This window comes from Mus musculus, chromosome 4 (assembly GCF_000001635.26).
Source record: "Mus musculus strain C57BL/6J chromosome 4, GRCm38.p6 C57BL/6J".
Taxonomy (NCBI): domain Eukaryota; kingdom Metazoa; phylum Chordata; class Mammalia; order Rodentia; family Muridae; genus Mus; species Mus musculus.
The window spans coordinates 113274569-113294173 of NC_000070.6; the positions used below are offsets into that span (position 1 = coordinate 113274569).

At 35.8% G+C, this 19605-nt stretch overlaps 1 protein-coding gene across 1 annotated transcript in view; it reads right to left on the minus strand.

Annotated features, from left to right (window-relative positions):
• Positions 1-12405, minus strand: part of Skint6 (selection and upkeep of intraepithelial T cells 6) — a 482358-nt gene extending 469953 nt beyond the window's left edge. Inside the window, exons 1-2 of the mRNA NM_001103199.1 lie at positions 12357-12405; positions 8999-9079 (exon numbers count right to left, since the gene is read on the minus strand). Of these exons, the coding sequence (NP_001096669.1) occupies positions 8999-9074 (76 nt within the window). The 5' untranslated portion in view covers positions 9075-9079; positions 12357-12405. The remainder of the gene's footprint in view (positions 1-8998; positions 9080-12356) is intronic.
• Positions 12406-19605: the final 7200 nt, after the last annotated feature.

Sequence of the window (19605 nt, forward strand, 5' to 3'; positions counted from 1 at the left end):
GAAGAAACGGGAGAGAGCACATACTAGCAGCTTGACAACACATCTAAAAGCTCTAGAAAAAAGGAAGCAAATTCACCCAAGAGGAGTAGACGGCAGGAAATAAATAAACTCAGGGGTGAAATCAACCAAGTGGAAACAAGAACTATTCAAAGAATTAACCAAACGAGGAGTTGGTTCTTTGAGAAAATCAACAAGATAGATAAACCCTTAGCTAGACTCACTAGAGGGCACAGGGACAAAATCCTAATTAACAAAATCAGAAATGAAAAGGGAGACATAAAAACAGATCCTGAAGAAATCCAAAACACCATCAGATCCTTCTACAAGAGGCTATACTCAACAAAACTGGAAAACCTGGACGAAATGGACAAATTTCTGGACAGATACCAGGTACCAAAGTTGAATCAGGATCATGTTGAGCATCTAAATAGTCCCATATCACCTAAAGAAATAGAAGCAGTTATTAATAGTCTCCCAGCCAAAAAAAATCCCAGGACCAGACGGGTTTAGTGCAGAGTTCTATCAGACCTTCAAAGAAGATCTAATTCCAGTTCTGCACAAACTATTTCACAAAATAGAAGTAGAAGGTACTCTACCCAACTCATTTTATGAAGCCACTATTACTCTGATACCTAACCCACAGAAAGATCCAACAAAGATAGAGAACTTCAGACCAATTTCTCTCATGAATATCGATGCAAAAATCCTCAATAAAATTCTCGCTAACTGAATCCAAGAACACATTAAAGCAATCATCCATCCTGACCAAGTAGGTTTTATTCCAGGGATGCAGGGATGGTTTAATATACGAAAATCCATCAATATAATCCATTATATAAACAAACTCAAAGACAAAAACCACATTATCATCTCATTAGATGCAGAAAAAGTATTTGACAAGATCCAACACCCATTCATGATAAAAGTTTTGGAAAGATCAGGAATTCAAGGCCCTTACCTAAACATGATAAAAGCAATCTACAGCAAACCAGTAGCCAACATCAAAGTAAATGGAGAGAAGCTGGAAGCAATACTACTAAAATCAGGGACTAGACAAGGCTGCCCACTTTCTCCCTACCTTTTCAACATAGTACTTGAAATATTAGCCAGAGCAATTCGACAACAAAAGGAGATCAAGGGGATACAAATTGGAAAGGAAGAAGTCAAAATATCACTTTTTGCAGATTATATGATAGTATATATAAGTGACCCTAAAAATTCCACCAGAGAACTCCTAAACCTCATAAACAGCTACGGTGAAGTAGCTGGATATAAAATAAACTCAAACAAGTCAATGGACTTTCTCTACACAAAGAATAAACAGCTTTAGAAAGAAATTAGGGAAACAACACCCTTCTCAATAGTCACAAATAATATAAAATATCTCGGCATGACTCTAACTAAGGAAGTGAAAGATCTGTATAATAAAAACTTCAAGTCTCTGAAGAAAGAAATTAAAGAAGATCTCAGAAGATGGAAAGATCTCCCATGCTCATGGATTGGCAGGATCAACATTGTAAAAATGGCTATCTTGCCAAAAGCAATCTACAGATTCAATGCAATCCCCATCAAAATTCCAACTCAATTCTTCAACGAATTAGAAGGAGCAATTTGCAAATTCATCTGGAATAACAAAAAACCTAGGATAGCAAAAACTCTTCTCAAGGATAAAAGAACCTCTGGTGCAATCACCATGCCTGACCTAAAGCTTTACTACAGAGCAATTGTGATAAAAACTGCATGGTACTGGTATAGAGACAGACAAGTAGACCAATGGAATAGAATTGAAGACCCAGAAATGAACCCACACACCTATGGTCACTTGATCTTCGACAAGGTAGATAAAACCATCCAGTGGAAGAAAGACAGCATTTTCAACAATTGGTGGTGGCACAACTGGTTGTTATCATGTAGAAGAATGTGAATCGATCCATACTTATCTCCTTGTACTAAGGTCAAATCTAAGTGGATCAAGGAACTTCACATAAAACCAGAGACACTGAAACTTATAGAGGAGAAAGTAGGGAAAAGCCTTGAAGATATGGGCACAGGGGAAAAATTCCTGAAAAGAACAGCAATGGCTTGTGCTGTAAGATCGAGAATCGACAAATGGGACCTAATGAAACTCCAAAGTTTCTGCAAGGCAAAAGACACAGTCAATAAGACAAAAAGACCACCAACAGATTGGGAAAGGATCTTTAACTATCCTAAATCAGATAGGGGACTAATATCCAATATATATAAAGAACTCAAGAAGGTGGACTTCAGAAAATCAAATAACCCCATTAAAACTGGGGCTCAGAACTGAACAAAGAATTCTCACCTGAGGAATACCGAATGGCAGAGAAGCACCTGAAAAAATGTTCAACATCCTTAATCATCAGGGAAATGCAAATCAAAACAACCCTGAGATTCCACCTCACACCAGTCAGAATGGCTAAGATCAAAAATTCAGGTGACAGCAGATGCTGGCGAGGATGTGGAGAAAGAGGAACACTCCTCCATTGTTGGTGGGATTGCAGGCTTGTACAACCACTCTGGAAATCAATCTGGTGGTTTCACAGAAAATTGGACATAGTACTACCAGAAGATCCAGCAATACCTCTCCTGGGCATATATCCAGAAGATGCCCCAACTTATAAGAAGCACACATGCTCCTCTATGTTCATAGCAGCCTTATTTATAATAGCCAGAAGCCGGAAAGAACCCAGATGCCCCTCAACAGAGGAATGGATACAGAAAATCTGGTACATCTACACAATGGAGTACTACTCAGCTATTAAAAAGAATGAATTTATAAAATTCCTAGCCAAATGGATGGACCTGGAGGGCATCATCCTGAGTGAGGTAATACATTCCCAAAGGAACTCACACAATATGTACTCACTGATAAGTGGATATTAGCCCAAAACCTAGGATAGCCAAGATATAAGATAAAATTTCCTAAATACATGAAACTCAATAAAAATGAAGGCTGAAGTGTGGACACTATGCCCCTCCTTAGAAGTGGGAACAAAACACCCATGGAAGGAGTTGCAGAGTCAAAGTTTGGAGCTGAGATGAAAGGATGGACCATGTAGAGACTGCCATATCCAGGGATCCACCCCATAATCAGCATCCAAACCCTGACACCATTGCATACACTAGCAAGATTTTATCGAAAGGACCCAGATGTAGCTGTCTCTTGTGAGACTATGCCGGGGCCTAGCAAACACAGAAGTGGATGCTCACAGTCAGCTAATGGATGGATCACAGGGCTCCCAATGGAGGAGCTAGTGAAAGTAAGTACCCAAGGAGCTAAAGGGATCTGCAACCCTATAGGTGGAACAACATTATGAACTAACCAGTACTCTAGCTGCATATGTATCAAAAGATGACCTAGTCAGCCATCACTGGAAAGAGAGGCCCATTGGACATGCAATCTTTATATGCTCCAGTACAGGGGAACGCCAGGGCCAAAAAGGGGGAGTGGGTGGGTAGGGGAGTGGGAATGGGTGGGTATTGGTGACTTTTGGTATAGCATTGGAAATGTAAATGAGCTAAATACCTAATAAAAATGGAAAAAAAAAAAAAAAGAAAGGACCCAAGAGCTAAAGGTGTTTGGAGCCCCATAGGAGGAACAACAATATGAAAAGACCAGTACCAGAGCTCCCCAGGACTAAACTGAAAACCCACTAATACACAAGTTTGCAAAAACAATTCTTAACAGTAAGAGAATAGCTGGTGGAATCACCATTCCTGATCTCAAGCTTTATTACAGAGTACTAGTGATAAAAACTGCATGGTATTGGTACACAGACCGACATGTTGATTAATGGAATAGAATTGAAGATGCAGAATTAAAACCACACACTGAAGGTCAAATGATCTTTGACAAAGATGCCAAAAATATACAATGGAAAAAAGAAAGCATCTTCAGTGAATGGCACTTGTCTAACTGTCTGTCTGTATGTAGAGGAATGAAAATAGTACTATATTTATCACCCTGTAAAAAGCTCAAGTCAAAGTGGATCAAGGACCTCAACATAGAATCAGATACACTTAATCTAGTAGAAGAGAAAGTGGGAAAGAGCCTTGAACTCATTGGCACAGGGGGAAATTTCCTAAACAGCATTCCAATGGCTCATGCTCTAAGATCAAGATTTGATAAATGGGACCTCATGAAACTGGAAAGTTTCTGTAAGGCAAAAGACATAGTCAATAAGACAAATTGGCAACCTACAGACTGGGAAAAAATCTTCAGTAACCACACATCCGATAAAGGGCTAATATCCAAAATATATAAATAACTCAAGAAGTTAATCACCAAAAAACCCAAAATACTCTATCAAAAAATGGGTTATAGAACTAAACTGAGAATTTCCAACTGAGGAATATCAAATGGGTGAGAAGCACCTAAAGAAATGTTCAAAGTCCTTAGTGATCAGAGAAATGCAAATCAAAACAATCCTGAGATTCCACCTTACACCAATAAGAATGGCTAAGATCAAAACCTCGAGTGACAACCCCTGTTGGAAAGGATGTGGAGAAAGATGAAAAGTCCTCCATGGCTGGTAGGATTGCAAACTGGGATGACCACTCTGGAAATCAATCTGGAGGTTCCTCAAAAAATTGAAAATAGATCTACCTGAATATCCAGCTATACCACTCTTGGGAATATACCTAAAAGATGCCCCACCATGCCACAGGGTCACCTGTTCCACTATGTTCATAGTGGCCTTACTTTTGATAGCCAGAAGCTGGAAACAATCTTGATGTGTTGGGACAGAATAATGGATACAGAAAATGTGGTACATTTACACAATGTAATACTACACAGCTATTAAGAAGGAGGACATCCTGAGTTTTGTAGGTAACCAGATGGAACTAGAAAATATCATTCTTAGTGAGGTTACTCAGACCCAAAAGGGCATGCATGGTATGTACTCACTAGTAAATGAATATTAGCCAAAAAAATAAAAAATACAGAATACCCAAGATACAGTCCACAGAATTAAAAAAGGCCAACAAGCTGAAGTGCCCAAGTGAGGATGCCTCAGTCCTACTTGGGAGAGAGAAGAAAGCAATCACAAGTGGGAAGTCAGGGTGTGACCTGGGAGGGAAAGTAGAAGGGGGAAGAGTGGTGTGAGAAGGGAAGTTGGTCTGGTATTGGATGAGGGAAAATGACTGAAGTCCTGAGGGTGGACAGAAAGATTAAAAACAGGCAACCTTGGGAAATAGGAGGTTGGGGGACACTCCAAAATGCACTGGAAACCTAGGAGGGGAGAGACTCTCAGGACTCAAAAGGAGGGACCTTAGATGAAATACCCAACAGTAGGGAACCTATAGAGGCCACCTCCTGCAGAAAAACAGGACATCAGGTGAGAGATGGGGTTGCCATGCCACAGTCACACCTCTGACTCATATTTGTCTGAAAGAATTACAGGAACGGAAATGGAGAGGAGCCCAAGGATAAGAAGGTCCAGTGGCAGACCCAAAGTGGGATTCAGCTCAAGTGGAGGTCCCAAGGCCTAAGACTATTACTAAGTCTATGGAGCACTCACAAAAAGAGACCTATCATGACTACCCTCCAAAAGACCCAACAAGCAGCTGAACGAGTCAGATGCAGATATTTGCACCCAACCAAGGAATAAATTCAACTGACCCTTGTTTTTGAATTAGGGAAGGCTGAAAGAAACTGCGGAGAAGTGCAATCCTGTAGGAGAACCAGCAGTCTCAATTAATACGGACCCCCGAGGTCTCTCAAACACTGGACCACCAAAAGGACAGCATATACCAACCATCTGATTGCTGAGTCCCCCCATTACACATAAAGTTGACGACTTCTGGGTCTGTGTTCATTCAGAGATAATGCACCTAACTCTTAAGAAACTAGAGATCCCAAGAGACTGGAGACCCCAGGGGGTTGGATGTGGAGATTAGGTATGAGATGTGGAAGAGTTGGAGGGTGGATTGGGGAGGGAATAAAATATGGTGTGTAAAAAATAAATTAATTTTTAAAAACTTCACAACTCAATAAAAAGAAAAAGAAAGAATTGATATGTCAAACTGATTCCTAAACATCTAAGTTTATACCCTAGAAAAATAGTCACTCTTTCTACAATATCTGTATAAAACAAGGGAATGTTACAGAAGGTATAGGAAGACTATAAAAACTAGATGACAAATAGAAGAGTGGTCAATTCCTCAGTTTAGGTCTTGATTTCTTCTATATTGTCTTCAATATTTAAGAATCATTCTTCTGTCTCTTCTATTTTGCTGGTGAGTCCTACCTCTGTGCAGTGAAAATTTTAGGAACTTGTACAAGAAGCACAGAGGTAGGACTCACCACCAAAATAGAAAAGAAAGAAGAATGAATCTCAAATATTGAAGAGAATATAGAAGAAATCAATTTGTAGTCAAGGAAAAATTTGAATCCAGGTGTGGTGGCGCACATCTTTAATCCCAGCACCTGGGAGGCAGAGACAGGCAGATTTCGAGGCCAGCCTGGTCTACAAAGTGAGTTCCAGAACAGCGAGGGTTACACAGAGAAACCCTGTCTTGGAAAAAAACAACAACAACAACAACAACAACAACAAAAAATTGAATCTAATAGCATCAAGTAGAAAATACTCAAGAGAGTTTAGATGTTATAAAAATGAATCTAAAAATAATTATAGAAAAATGTGAAATTCAGTATAAAGCATAGAAAATGTTTTAAACAAAATCATAGGAAAACTCTTTTTTAGCTTAAAGAATGAGAGGTCTATCAAAGCGTAAGAAGTACACAGAAAAAAAATAGAACCAGAAAAGAAATTCTTCACTGCCCATAACAATAAAAAACAAAATGTACAGATCAAGACACAAATAGGAAGGAACTAACTACAAGTACTTTTTTTTTTCAGATAATATATGTATACATAAGTAACCCTACAAGTATAACCATGAAACCCATTATGGCTGATAAATACTTTCAATAAAGTAACTGAATACAAAATTAACCAACAAAAAATACCATTCTTCTTACATAAAAATTTAAAATGGACTGGGAAAAATATCAGGTAAACAACGCATTTCATAGTAGATTCAAATAATATAAACTATCTGTGGTACTTCTAACAAAGCAGGTGAAAGACTTGTATGATAAAACTTTAATACATTGAAGAAAGACACTGGGGAAGATATCAGATAGTAGAAAGATATTCCATACTCATGGATTAATAGGGCTAACATAGCAGAAATGTGTAACCTACCAATTAGAACCTTCATATTCAAACAAATTCCCAAAACATTTCTTGATAGATCTTGAAAGGATAATGTTCAGCTACAAATGGAAACATAAAAATCCAGGGTAGGTTTAACACTATTAAATAATGAAAGAATTTTTGTGTTCATCAATATGCTCCTTCTTAAATTTCACTTCAGAGCTATAGTAACAAAACCATCATGGTGTTGGAACAAAATTACACACATTTCTCACTGGAATTGAACTAAATACTCAGACATATGTAGTTTATACACTTATGGACACCTGTTTTATGATAACATCATATTATATACACTGGAAAATTACAGCATCAATGTACAGTTTGATACTGTTTGCACCATTTGTTCCTGTTTATGGTGGATGAATTAAAGTAGAAGATTACAAATTGATCAGTACCTACAACTTATCAAAAAACTTAACTTCAAGTAGATCAAGAACCTCAATATAACTCCAGATACAAAGAGTATGATAGAAGACAAAATGAGAAATCATTTTGAAACCCTTTACACACACACACACACACACACACACACACACACACACACACACACAACCTTTCTGAACAAGACATCATTAGCACAAGTACTTAAGAACACATAATAAATAAGATCTCATGAAACTGAAACTTCAAAGAACACTATCATTTGTAGAATTTTTTTTTTACCAGCTACACATTCGATAGAGTTAACACCTAAGATGTATGAAAATTTAAAAAGTTAGACATGGAGAAAAGAAATAATTTAAAAGGGGGTACATATAAAAACAAAATTCTCAAAAAGAAAACTCAAATGGCTATAAAAACACTTAAACATGTTCACCATACTTAGCCATGAATGATATGCAAGTCAAAACTTCACTGAAATTTCATCCTACACCCACCAATTACACTTTTCAATAAAAGAAATGACAGTTCTTACTGGTAAGGATGTGAAGTAAAAGGCACATATATCCGTTGCTCATAGGAGTGTAAATTAAAGAAATCACTGTGGTGGTTTCTCAGAAACCTGAGAGTAGATCTACCTCAAGGTATAGCTATTCTACTCCAGAGCACATACCTAAAGGATGCTTTCTTCTAGTGCAGGGACAGTTTTTCAATCATGCAAAAGAATATAGGCAAAATATTCAGAAATACACACACACACACACACACACACACACACACACACACACACACACACACACATACATGCATTCCAAATAAAATTACCAAGTAATGAGACCGACAATGAACAAACTGGACATCTCTCCTCACCGAATGAAGTTTCCAGTACCAGAACACAAGCAAATGTGCATCAGTGTAATTGTATCAGTGGACAATCAGCTCTTTTATAATATTTGTTGTCTAATTTTTTTAGTCTACAAGTAATCTGTATTTAACTGTGATTCACACAGATGTCCCTACAAAATCAAATTCTATTTCTCATAGCTTATTTCATCTTCCCTCTTCTTTTTCCACTACTATTTTTGTTAACTTAGAATTATTCTAATATATTTCTGAACCTACAACAATTCCTCAGTGTAAATATGATATCCAAGTTTTGTGCATTTAGTACAAATATTGAGTCATATTTGCTGAATAGACACAATGACTAGTTCCTCTAAACTGGATACTATTGTGACTTTCTTTATTTCATTGTTACATTCACTCTTTAGGAACAATGGTTTAAATACCCTGCCCTTTGTACCAGATCTTCATTTTCCTGAAGTACTAAACATTGATACAGCTCAAAAATGCAAGTGAGAGGTTCATACCTGTACTCAGTGCTACCATCTGGAGGAGAAACAAAACAACACAGTGTGCAGTAAGAGGTACTCCTATAGTTCCCATTACACCTGTGATGAGACATAAGTTAATCACTAGTTAAAACACAAATTTGGAGAAATCAAATACTTCCATATTTTCTACAACTGGTTTCCAAGCAAAGTTACCCACCATTAAGGCTCAATTTCTGACAATGAATAGTTTAACTACAGTCATTTATCCCAGATTTCTAAAATAATTATCACATTTTAAATTGGTGAATCTGGTGATCCTAGTTTTAGGAAAGTTCCATGTAATGAATAGATTGCTTCAGATGTTTCTTCCCCATTAGAGAATCACAAACTCCCAGACTTGATGGTATCATCTGGATTTGCAAGCTTTATTATATTGGCTGTCTTTCCAGAAAATTTTATGGAACTAACAAACAGATACAAGTCTCAAAAGCCTTTTGGTATACTGTCATATTTAGTTCAATTTAATTAGAGAAAAGTTATGATACAGATTTAGCCTTACAATTTTTAGAATAATTACATTAGCATTTTAGAATCCTATGACTTTCTTGTCCAAAATTATTAAAATTTAGTTTTAGGGAGAATTCATAATTTGAATATGTTTTGGGGACCTTATTGTTAGTAAAAAGTTAATGTTAAAAATAAACTTTCATACTCAAATGTGAAGGCTTTTTATCAGTTACTTAGTATTTTGGGCTCCAATAAAGTGATGAAATGGATAGTTTTCTATTTCTATCAATCACAAACATAAAAGTTTAGGTACTATGGTTGTAGAGACATGGGAAATTGAAAGGAACCTTAAAATTAATATAATCTATACCTTTGTCTTGTGTCCTATATTTTTAAGAAATACCAAAATATTTGTGATATATTCTTTTTCAATTTTAAATAAACAAAATAAATTTTTTTCCTATATATCAAATATGTTTTACAATTTTTTAAAAAAATTATTTTCTTTGTGTGTATGTGTGTTTTACCTGCATATATGTAAGTATACCACTTGTTTTTATGATGAACACATAGAGAAAAAGAAGTTCTTGAACATTCAGAAACCAAAGTTAAAGTTAGTTTTGAATCACCATACAAGTTTCAAAATTAAACCTGGGTCTTCTGCCAAATCAAAACCCATTTCACTTAGTACTAGAGTCAAATATGGTTATGTACCGTCTTATGGGTTCTAGAAGTAATTCTGGACCCAACACAAGAGCACACAGTCTTCTTAACTACTTACACATCTCTCCACCCCTCCTTCTTTTATATTTTATTATTGTATATCAATTATACACAGTAGATATCATTATGACATATTTAAACATGTATTTACTTAATATTCACCTTCTTTGCCCTCTCTTGAAACCTTCCATTCTCTCTAATTTTCCTCATTCCAACTACTTGCCTTCATACTTTCATGTTTTTATTTTTTAATTTATTGTTTTTGATAATTCTAATCAAACTCAAAGTGTCTGTAATTAGGATATATTGCTGGGCTATGGTAAAGTTTTGTTCACGAGAAAATAGTTCATTAATGGATACACCCCTGAAAATCATCTCTTCTCCGACTGTCAATTATTAGTTTCATATAAAGCTTCAGAGTGGGATGAGATCTTGTGAGTTTCTCCCACTTTCACAATGTTAAATGATGGATATTGATCCTTTGCAGGACTTGTGTAGGTAATCACAGTTGCTATGAGTTAAAATATTTCCAAGTAAAGTTTAATGTTCTATTAAGAATGTCTATTTTTTCCCTTCCTTTAGCATTCTGTTAAAATGTGATGTGTGCATTCTATGTGCTATAGTGTGGCATTTCAAAATGTAAACTTTACAAGTTAAAACTATTGATGATCTCTTCCAGTTCTTTTAAAAACATAAGATAAATGGGTCTTTTTGTTTGTTTGTTTTCAAGAAAAGGATTCTCATGCTATCATAACTCTGGCTCTCCTGGAACTTGGTCTGTAGACCCAGCTGGCCTTGAACTCAAAGACACAGTACTGACTTTGCCTGTGGATTGCTGGGATTAAAGGCATGTAATAATTTATCTGGGTACAGTTAATTATTTTAAACTAGAGTTTCTCTACTACATTTATTTCTCCTAGATAATTATACATTTGTAAATTCTCAAAAGAATAATTATCTCCCATTTCTCCATCTCTTTGCATTTTCTAGATCCTAGTGATGATGAGTCTTGCTGTCTACTACGAAACCAACACTTTAAAAATATTTAAATTGAAATAGAATTATATTACATTTTCACTACCCTTCCTTCCTCCAGCTTCACTCACACTAACCCCTCTCAAGCCAAGAGCATCTTTTTTTTATTATTGCTACACACATACATATATCTATATATACAGATCTATCTATCTCTCATGTATATAAACATATGTACATTATATATATGTTTGACATTATTATATCGCAATATACAATGTCTTTTTATTATAAAAATAATAATACAGAAATGTGTACAATTGTGTATATATACTTGTGTGTGTGTGTGTGTGTGTGTGTGTGTGTGTGTGTGTGTGTGTGTGTGTGTGTGAACATATCCTGCTGAATCATTTGATTTCTGTTTGGTTTGAAGGTTGACCACTCTGCATTGGACAAGCAAAAGTAGGCTCATTCCTGGGAGAAACCAAATCTTCTACAAGCAGTCATTAGTTCTTTGTAGTTCCTTGTCTACAGTTGGAATCACTGTAAAATTTTCTTCTTATACATTAACATGTCTGTTAATTCTATTGTTCCAGTCCTTTTTATGTAACCATTTCAATGAAATCAGGCTTTAAAACTTCCACTCATGACTAAAAATATGAAGTACATTTCGTTTTTGCTAGCCTATTTTAGAAAACACACTTCTAAAAGCACATTTCAGAAACTCAACAGGTTAATCTCACATATTCTACCCATTTCTGATTTTGTTCATTACAACTAAACACAATAGAGAAGGTCTTTTGGTTGATCTCATGGGACAGGCATGCATTTCATTTTATGTACCTGAGAAAAAAATAGTCATAGGCACATATTTTCTTTGCCCTGATATAAGGGCAATACATAACCTGAGCTCAGTATCCACTAAGATTCAATTTCACAGAGTCACTTTCAGATTTCAACTGATATATAAAAGAAACATGGAATCCCCACCAAAATGCATTAACTTTCCATCTATCTGAACTCTGAAATCTACTAATCATTATATACTTCTGTCTAAGTCCTTGTAATGTATTTCTAAGGGGACAGTATTCTTCCCAGTAGGCACAAGGAACTAGAAAGTGTAGAAAAATAAAAATTATCTGTGAAGACAGAACCATATCCTAAAAGCTTACTAAGTTCTCTTACTTACCTGAGCCTGTTGATCCTAAGTCAGCTCTCTTGTCCATATAAAAGTAGCAGTTGTGTCACCTGTGTTTCTAATAATGCTTCAACACTTTTTTCAAGCCACAAAGCACTCCAGAGTCAGATAGAGATCGGGGAAACTAAATACCAACACCCATCTCCTACCCTGAAAATCTGGCCAAATGATTCTATAAGCCTGAAAATTACGACAGGGCTGGGCATGTCAACTCACAAGGAAAATCTTTGTTTGCCTGACTGACTGCATTTGGTATTACTCAAGTACTATCAGGAGTTGCCTCACCCATGGAAGAAATAAAACAAAATTGGACCCCTACCTGCCATACACTGAGTACAGAATGAAAAGCTGTGTTGAATGCATTTCAAATTCTAGACCTATACATATAAAGGGGAGGATTTTAGAAACTCAAGCAAGAAATTTTAAGTGATGATAATTCATTTAAGGAAGTTTCATACCGTTAATAATATTTGGCAATAATCTTGAAATTAGAAAACATCAAACTAACAAACAAAGACAAAACAAAAACAAAAAACAGTTAGTCCCATTAAGCAAAGAGGCACAGTAGTACCCCAAGCTGAAAGAGCACCCTAAAACCAGGGTAACAAGTCTTCACAGAGCCTATAATTTGGCCCAGTCTCAATACCTGGTACATTTTTTGTTTGCTTGTTTTTGTTGTTGTTTGTTTGTTTTCAAGACAGGGTTTCTCTGTATAGCCCTGGCTGTCCTGGAACTAACTTTGTAGATCAGGTTGGCCTTGAACTCATAAATCTGCCTGCCTCTGCCTCCCAAGTGCTGGGATTAAAGGCATGCACCACCACTGTCCGGCCCTGGTACATCTTAAAGACACAAAATAAAGTATTCAATCAAAAAGCTCCCAGTAATATCCATAGCTTGACTGGGAGAACAGATGGGGACAAATAACAAGAGGTGAGCATCAGGAAAATATAAGAGGGTAAAGAACTTTAAAATACATATGTGATATGTATATCAAGACACATACTCATCAATTATGTACACATAGAAAACAATATGACATTTACTGAAGAAGCTAGAAATAGATTTTCCACTAGGTACAGCTATACAATTTTAGGTATATAACTGCCCCCCCCCAAAAAAAAAAAAAACCGACATCACACTAAAAAAAAAAAAAAAGGTCATTCATTGTATTAATTAGGGTTTCTATTATTGTGAAGAGGAACCAGGACAATGAAAACTCTTTTTTAAAAATTACTTATATATTTATTCACATACATCATAATATCTGCCCCCTCTTTTCCAAGTCCATCCTTCACACAATTCCTCCCTCACTCCACCTGCATTTCTCCTCTGAGAAGAGAAAGAACACCCTGGATATTATCGCTCCCTGACACATCACCTCATTGTAGGACTAGGCACATCTTCCCCACTGACATAAGAAAAGGCACCCCAGTTAGAGGAATAGGATCCATAGGCAGATAACTGATTCATGGATAGTCCCACTTCAATTGTTGGACAACCTGCATGAAAGCCATGCTGCACATGTGCTACATATGTGCAGGGGGCCTAAATGCACCTCATGTTCATTCTTTCATTGGTGTTTCTGTCTCTGGGAGTCCATAAAAATTTATATTAGTTGACACTGTTGGTCTTCCTGTGGAGTCCTTCTCTCCAACTCATTCCTACTCCTCAATTCTTCCATAAGACTCCACAAACTCCATCTAATGTTTGATTGTGGGTCTCTGCATGTGTTTCCATTGTCATCTGGGTGGAGCCTCTCAGAGAATAGCTATGGTAGGCACCTGTGTTCAAGAATAACAGAGTATATGCAAACATAATGGTGTCAAGAATTGGTTCTTAGCCGGGCAGTGGTGACACATGCCTTTTATCCCAGCACTCAGGAGGCATAGACAAGCAGATTTCTGAGTTTGAGGCCAGCCTGGTCTACAGAGGGAGTTCCAGGACAGCCAGGGCCACACAGAGAAACTGTCTTAAAAAACAAACAAACAACCAAAATTGGTTCTTGCTCCAGGAGGTAGATATCAATTTGGGCCAGTCATTTATTGGACATTTTCTCCAACTCTGTTCTATCTTTGACACTGCACATGTAGGCTGGACACATTTTGAGTCGCAGCTCTTGTGGGTGGGCTGCTGTCACTTCTTCCTCAGTTAGAAGTCTTGTCTGGCTACATGATGTGGCCACTTCAGGGCCCATCTCCCACATTGCTAAGAATATCAGTTAGAGTTACCCCCTTAGACACCCTGGGAACTCTAACTGTCCCTGGTCTCTGGAACATGCTATAAATGTCCCTCACTCAGTTGACTGCCAACTTTGATATCTCTCCCCTGCTCTCCCTACACCTGATGCCACTCCCATCCTGCTCCTTTCCCATGCCCTCTCCCACCCTGATCCCTCCATCTATCAACTTCCAATATCTATTGTATTTTATTTTCTGAGACAGATTCAACCATCTTCCTTTGGGCTGTTTTGTTATTTGGTTTCTTTTGGTCTGTGGATTGTAGTCTGGTTATTCTGTTTTTTATTGCCAATATCCAATTATAAGTGAGCAAATCCCATGTATGTCCTTTTGGATACCTCACTCAGGATGATATTTCCTAGTTACATCCATTAGCCTTTAAAATTCATGTTGTCCTTGCTTTAAAAGCTGAGTAGTATTACATTTTGTAAATTAACCATATTTTCTGTATCCATTCTCCAGTGGAGGGACATCTAGGTTGCTTCCTGCTTCTGGATATTACAAATAAAGAAATTATGAACATAGTTGAGCTAGTATACTGGTGGTATGGTAGAACATCTTTTAGATATTTGTCAAGAAGTGGTATACCTGTTTCTTGAGGTAAAACTTGTCCCAATTTGAAAGAAACTGCCGAATTAATTTCCAGAGTGGTTGTACAAGTTTGTACTCCCATTAGCAATGTAAAAAATGTTTCTCTTGCTCAACATTATCATCACCACCCATCATGTATTCTACTTTGAGTACTATATCTTAGGCAATCTGATGGGTGTAATGTGGAATCTTAGAGTCATTTTAATTTGAATCTCCATGATGACTAAGAACTTTCAAAGTTTCTTTAAGACTTCATTGACCACTAGAGATTCTTCTATTCAGAATTCTCTGTTCAGCTCTGTACCCCAGATTTTAATTGGGTTATTTGGGTCACTGGCATCTAACTTCTTTAGCTCTTTATATAATTTGAATATTAGTTCTTTGTTAGATGTATGATTGGTGAAGATCTTTTCCTAATATATATGCTGTAATATTTTTTATTTTTATGATGTTCTTTGCTTTATAAAAGGTTTTCAGTTATTTTTTCAATATAAGTAGGCTGTGATGTTTTCCTATTGATGATGTTCTTTGTTTTATAGAAGATTTTGAGTTTCATGGGGTCTTATTGCCTAAGCTATGGGTGTTCTGTTTGGGATTTGTCTCTTGTACCAATGAATTCAAGGTTATTTCCATTTTATATTTTATTAGATAGTTGATCTGTTTGTTATTGCGGTATTTAATGCACTTTAAAGTGGTTTTTTCTCAGGGTAATAAATATGGATGTATTAGCATTCGTCTACATGCACATATCCAGTCAAACCAGCACTCTTTGTTTAAGCACCCTTCTCCATTGTATTGTTTAGGTTCTCTGTCACAAATCACGTGTTCATAGGAGTCTGACTTTATTTCTTTCTTTTTTATTTGATTCCATTGGTCAATCTGTCCTTTCTATACCAAATTGTGTGGGTAGGAAAAGGCGATATCTCTTGAAGATGTGCTTATAGACTTAGGTGATCTAAATATAGTATAAAAACAAGTTTGAGATAAGTAATAAAGATGAGAAAATATATTTTATAAATAAAACAAGTGAATGCATGCAGTTATATAAGTAATTGTCTTCAATGAAATAATCTGGACATAAAAAGATAAACATTTTCTGTTATATGTGAATACAACCCTTGATTTTTGCATATATCTCTATCTACTATATCTCTATCTCAATTTCTCTCTGACTCTGTCTCTCTCTGTCTGTCTGTCTCTCTGTCTTTCTCCATCTCTGTCTCTCTATCTCTTTGCCTCTCTGTCTCTCTCTCTCTCTCTCTCTCTGTCTCTCTCTCTCTCTCTCTCTCTCTCTCTGTATATATATATATATATATATATATATATATATATATATATATATATGAAAATTTGTAAAGGACCCTAATAGAGCAGATGTCTTTAAAAGGAAGGGGAAGAAGACTAGAATATTCATATAAGGGAGAATAATAGTGAAATAGGAAGGATTACATTAGAGTGAGTGTTGGAAAGCAGGTGTGAGGAGGAAATATGTGAGAGATAACTAATAGTAACATGACTTTTAAAGAGACAAATGGAAGGCTCTTACTGTAGAACCTTTTAAAATATATACAAAAGCATATAGCAAAAGGTGTTCAAATCAGAATAATGACAGGGACAGTTCCCCAATTAGACACTTCCTAATAGTAAATAAATACCTTAGTACTGGAAATAAGTAATCTTTTTTGAATAGGCAGCCAATGGATCTGTTAGGCCCCAAATCTTATAGTCTATTTTGGTACCCTATAAGTCACAATAAAAATTGAACTAATAGAATGCATATTCATTATAAAATTGAATTCATTCAGTTTATATAATAGGATCTAGAGTTTCAATACATGAATCTTGATGTCTTTTTAGTCCTAATCCAGTGTGGAAGTTCTAGAAGTTCCTCAGAATGTTACTGATACTCAGTTTAGATTAGATGACCATAGCAACTTGATTGTGTATTATCAGAGGATGTTGCAGCAACAGTAATAGGTATACAAGGAGAGATATATGTGCTCAGGAAGAAGAAATGTCAAGCAGGTAACAAGGCTTATTCTTCAGACTTTGAATGTAAGACCTACATAGAATGTAGATCTCTTCCCTTTCCCTCAATTGTTCAGTTATTTTCTCTAAGTATATAAATGTCCATTTTTTTTTCTAGGAATTAGGTCTGGAAGGAGTAAAGGGCAGAGCAAAGTTATTCAGGAAACCAGTGAGATTATTGAGCTTCTCTATAAAGCCTAAATAAGGAGTTAATTATAGGGTGTGGCTTCTCTCTTCTCTCCCTGCAGCAGGTTGCACTTGAAAAGCCTTTAACCATCAGGTAAGAGGGCTTCTCCTTCCCCTTGCAGATGAAATATTTTTCTTCTTCTGTCTCTTGTTCTCTATCATCTAACCCCATGAAACTGAAGAAGTGTTGCTATATCATGTAGGAAGAAGCCTCTGAATACTTAAGTGAGCATCTTATAACCCTCTAGATCCCTCACAAGCAGGCATAGGCAGTAAACAAGACTAGGAAGGAAAATGGTTTTGCAAGGGTATACAGCTAAACACCCCATGAATGCTATCACTTGTCTTAGAATTTAGTCATTCACAACTCCATGGATAGAAAAGTATGTTGAATGTTTTAGTAATTTATATAGTCAGGCAGTGGTGGCATATGCCTTTAATCCCAGCACTTGAAATACAGAGGCAGGTGGATTTCTGATTTCAAGGCCAGCCTGGTCTACAGAGTGAGTTCCAGGACAGCCAGGGCTATACAGAGAAAATCTGTCTTGATAAAAGAAACAAACAAAAACTTCTTTACATAAAAGGTTACATATTTTGTTTATTTCAAGTCATCAATGCTCTAGGTACTTCATTAGATAAATCATTTTAAAGTTTATTATAATAATAATATAATGGAAATGCTAAGCAGTTGTTCTATATTTTTTATTTTCTTTATATTTGTTTTTCTCTCATACAATATATCCATCCCATCCCATCCCTCCCATCCTAGCTCTACCTGAGTGTTCTGCTTTCTTTCATGACCAAACTGCAATGTAAACATGTATTTTCTTAGTCAATATAAAATTTATCAAGAGATTAGAGCAGTTCTACAAAAAAAAAAAAAAAAAAAAAAAAAAAAAAAAGTGGCTGCTCCATACTATTCTGGGAAGTTTGTTTCTTCCAATTGATCAAGTTGTCCATGATAATTGAGATACACTGTTATGGTAGATATGGAACTAGGTAGTTCTCAGATTTACAGTTTTGAGCTTTCATGCATATGCCAGGAATAAAACCTATGTCCTCTGGAATTATAGGCTGTACTTCTAACAATGAACCATATTTACTATTTTTTAAACTGTACAATTATACTCAAGCAGGAGAAAACTACTACTTTACCTTAAAATAACAAAGTATAACTTAAAATAACAGTCTACATTAATATGTGAACTCTCGAGAAAACAAGTGAACACTGACTAATAATGACTTATAAATCAGGACCTTCAAGAGAAAAAAATGACCATATTAGTCTTAAAAAATTACTCTTCTTGTTTACTTACACTTACATTTTAATCTGTGTCAATAACAATAGAATAGTTGTAAAAGTGAAAATTGTCACCAAAATTCATGCCAGCATTACAGTATTCACCATCCAGCTATTTACAAGGAAAATAAGAAATCTAAAATAAAAACTGAAAAATTCCATTCCTATTACATAGAAATTCAAAACATGTTATATTATATAGAAAAATGTGTCTTCTATTATAACCAAAGCTAAAAAAAAAAAAAAAAAAAAAAAAAAAAAAAAAAAAAAAAAAAAAAAAAAAAAACAAACCTTGAAATAAAGAGTCATTCTGAGATTATTTGGGTGAATCCAATTATGAATAAAATTCTTAAAAGTAGAGATGTTCACTAGCTGCTGAGTGTGAATGAAGAAAGTATAGAGTGATCTAAGACTAAAAGTGACCTGACTCTTCTTCATTTGGCAAGTTACATGGGAAGCATATGATATAATTCAACTGAGTGTCCATGTCACCTAGCAAGAAAAGGGAGCTCTACAATCCCAATTGCAAGGAACTAATAGGTCACCTCAATGTAAAAATCGTGTGAATTAATGAAGTTCTGATTAATAATATAATTGCACAACCTATACAATGAGCAACTATACCAGGCCAGTACATTGAGTTTTTTTCTTGACGCCGGGAAAAATCCTGTCTTTAGTCCAATGAAATCAATTTTAGAATTTTGCTATCCAGACATATAATAACAAATTTCTCTAGATTTTATGCACTAAATGTAAGGGAGTTTCTTGTGCTATTCAGAAAATTAAATGTAACAGGAAAAGAACAAAATGAATTCTAGTACTATGTCCCCAAAATATAAGGATATATGCATGCCCTTACAATGGCTTCACACTCATTTTTTTGCATTTAAAATACATT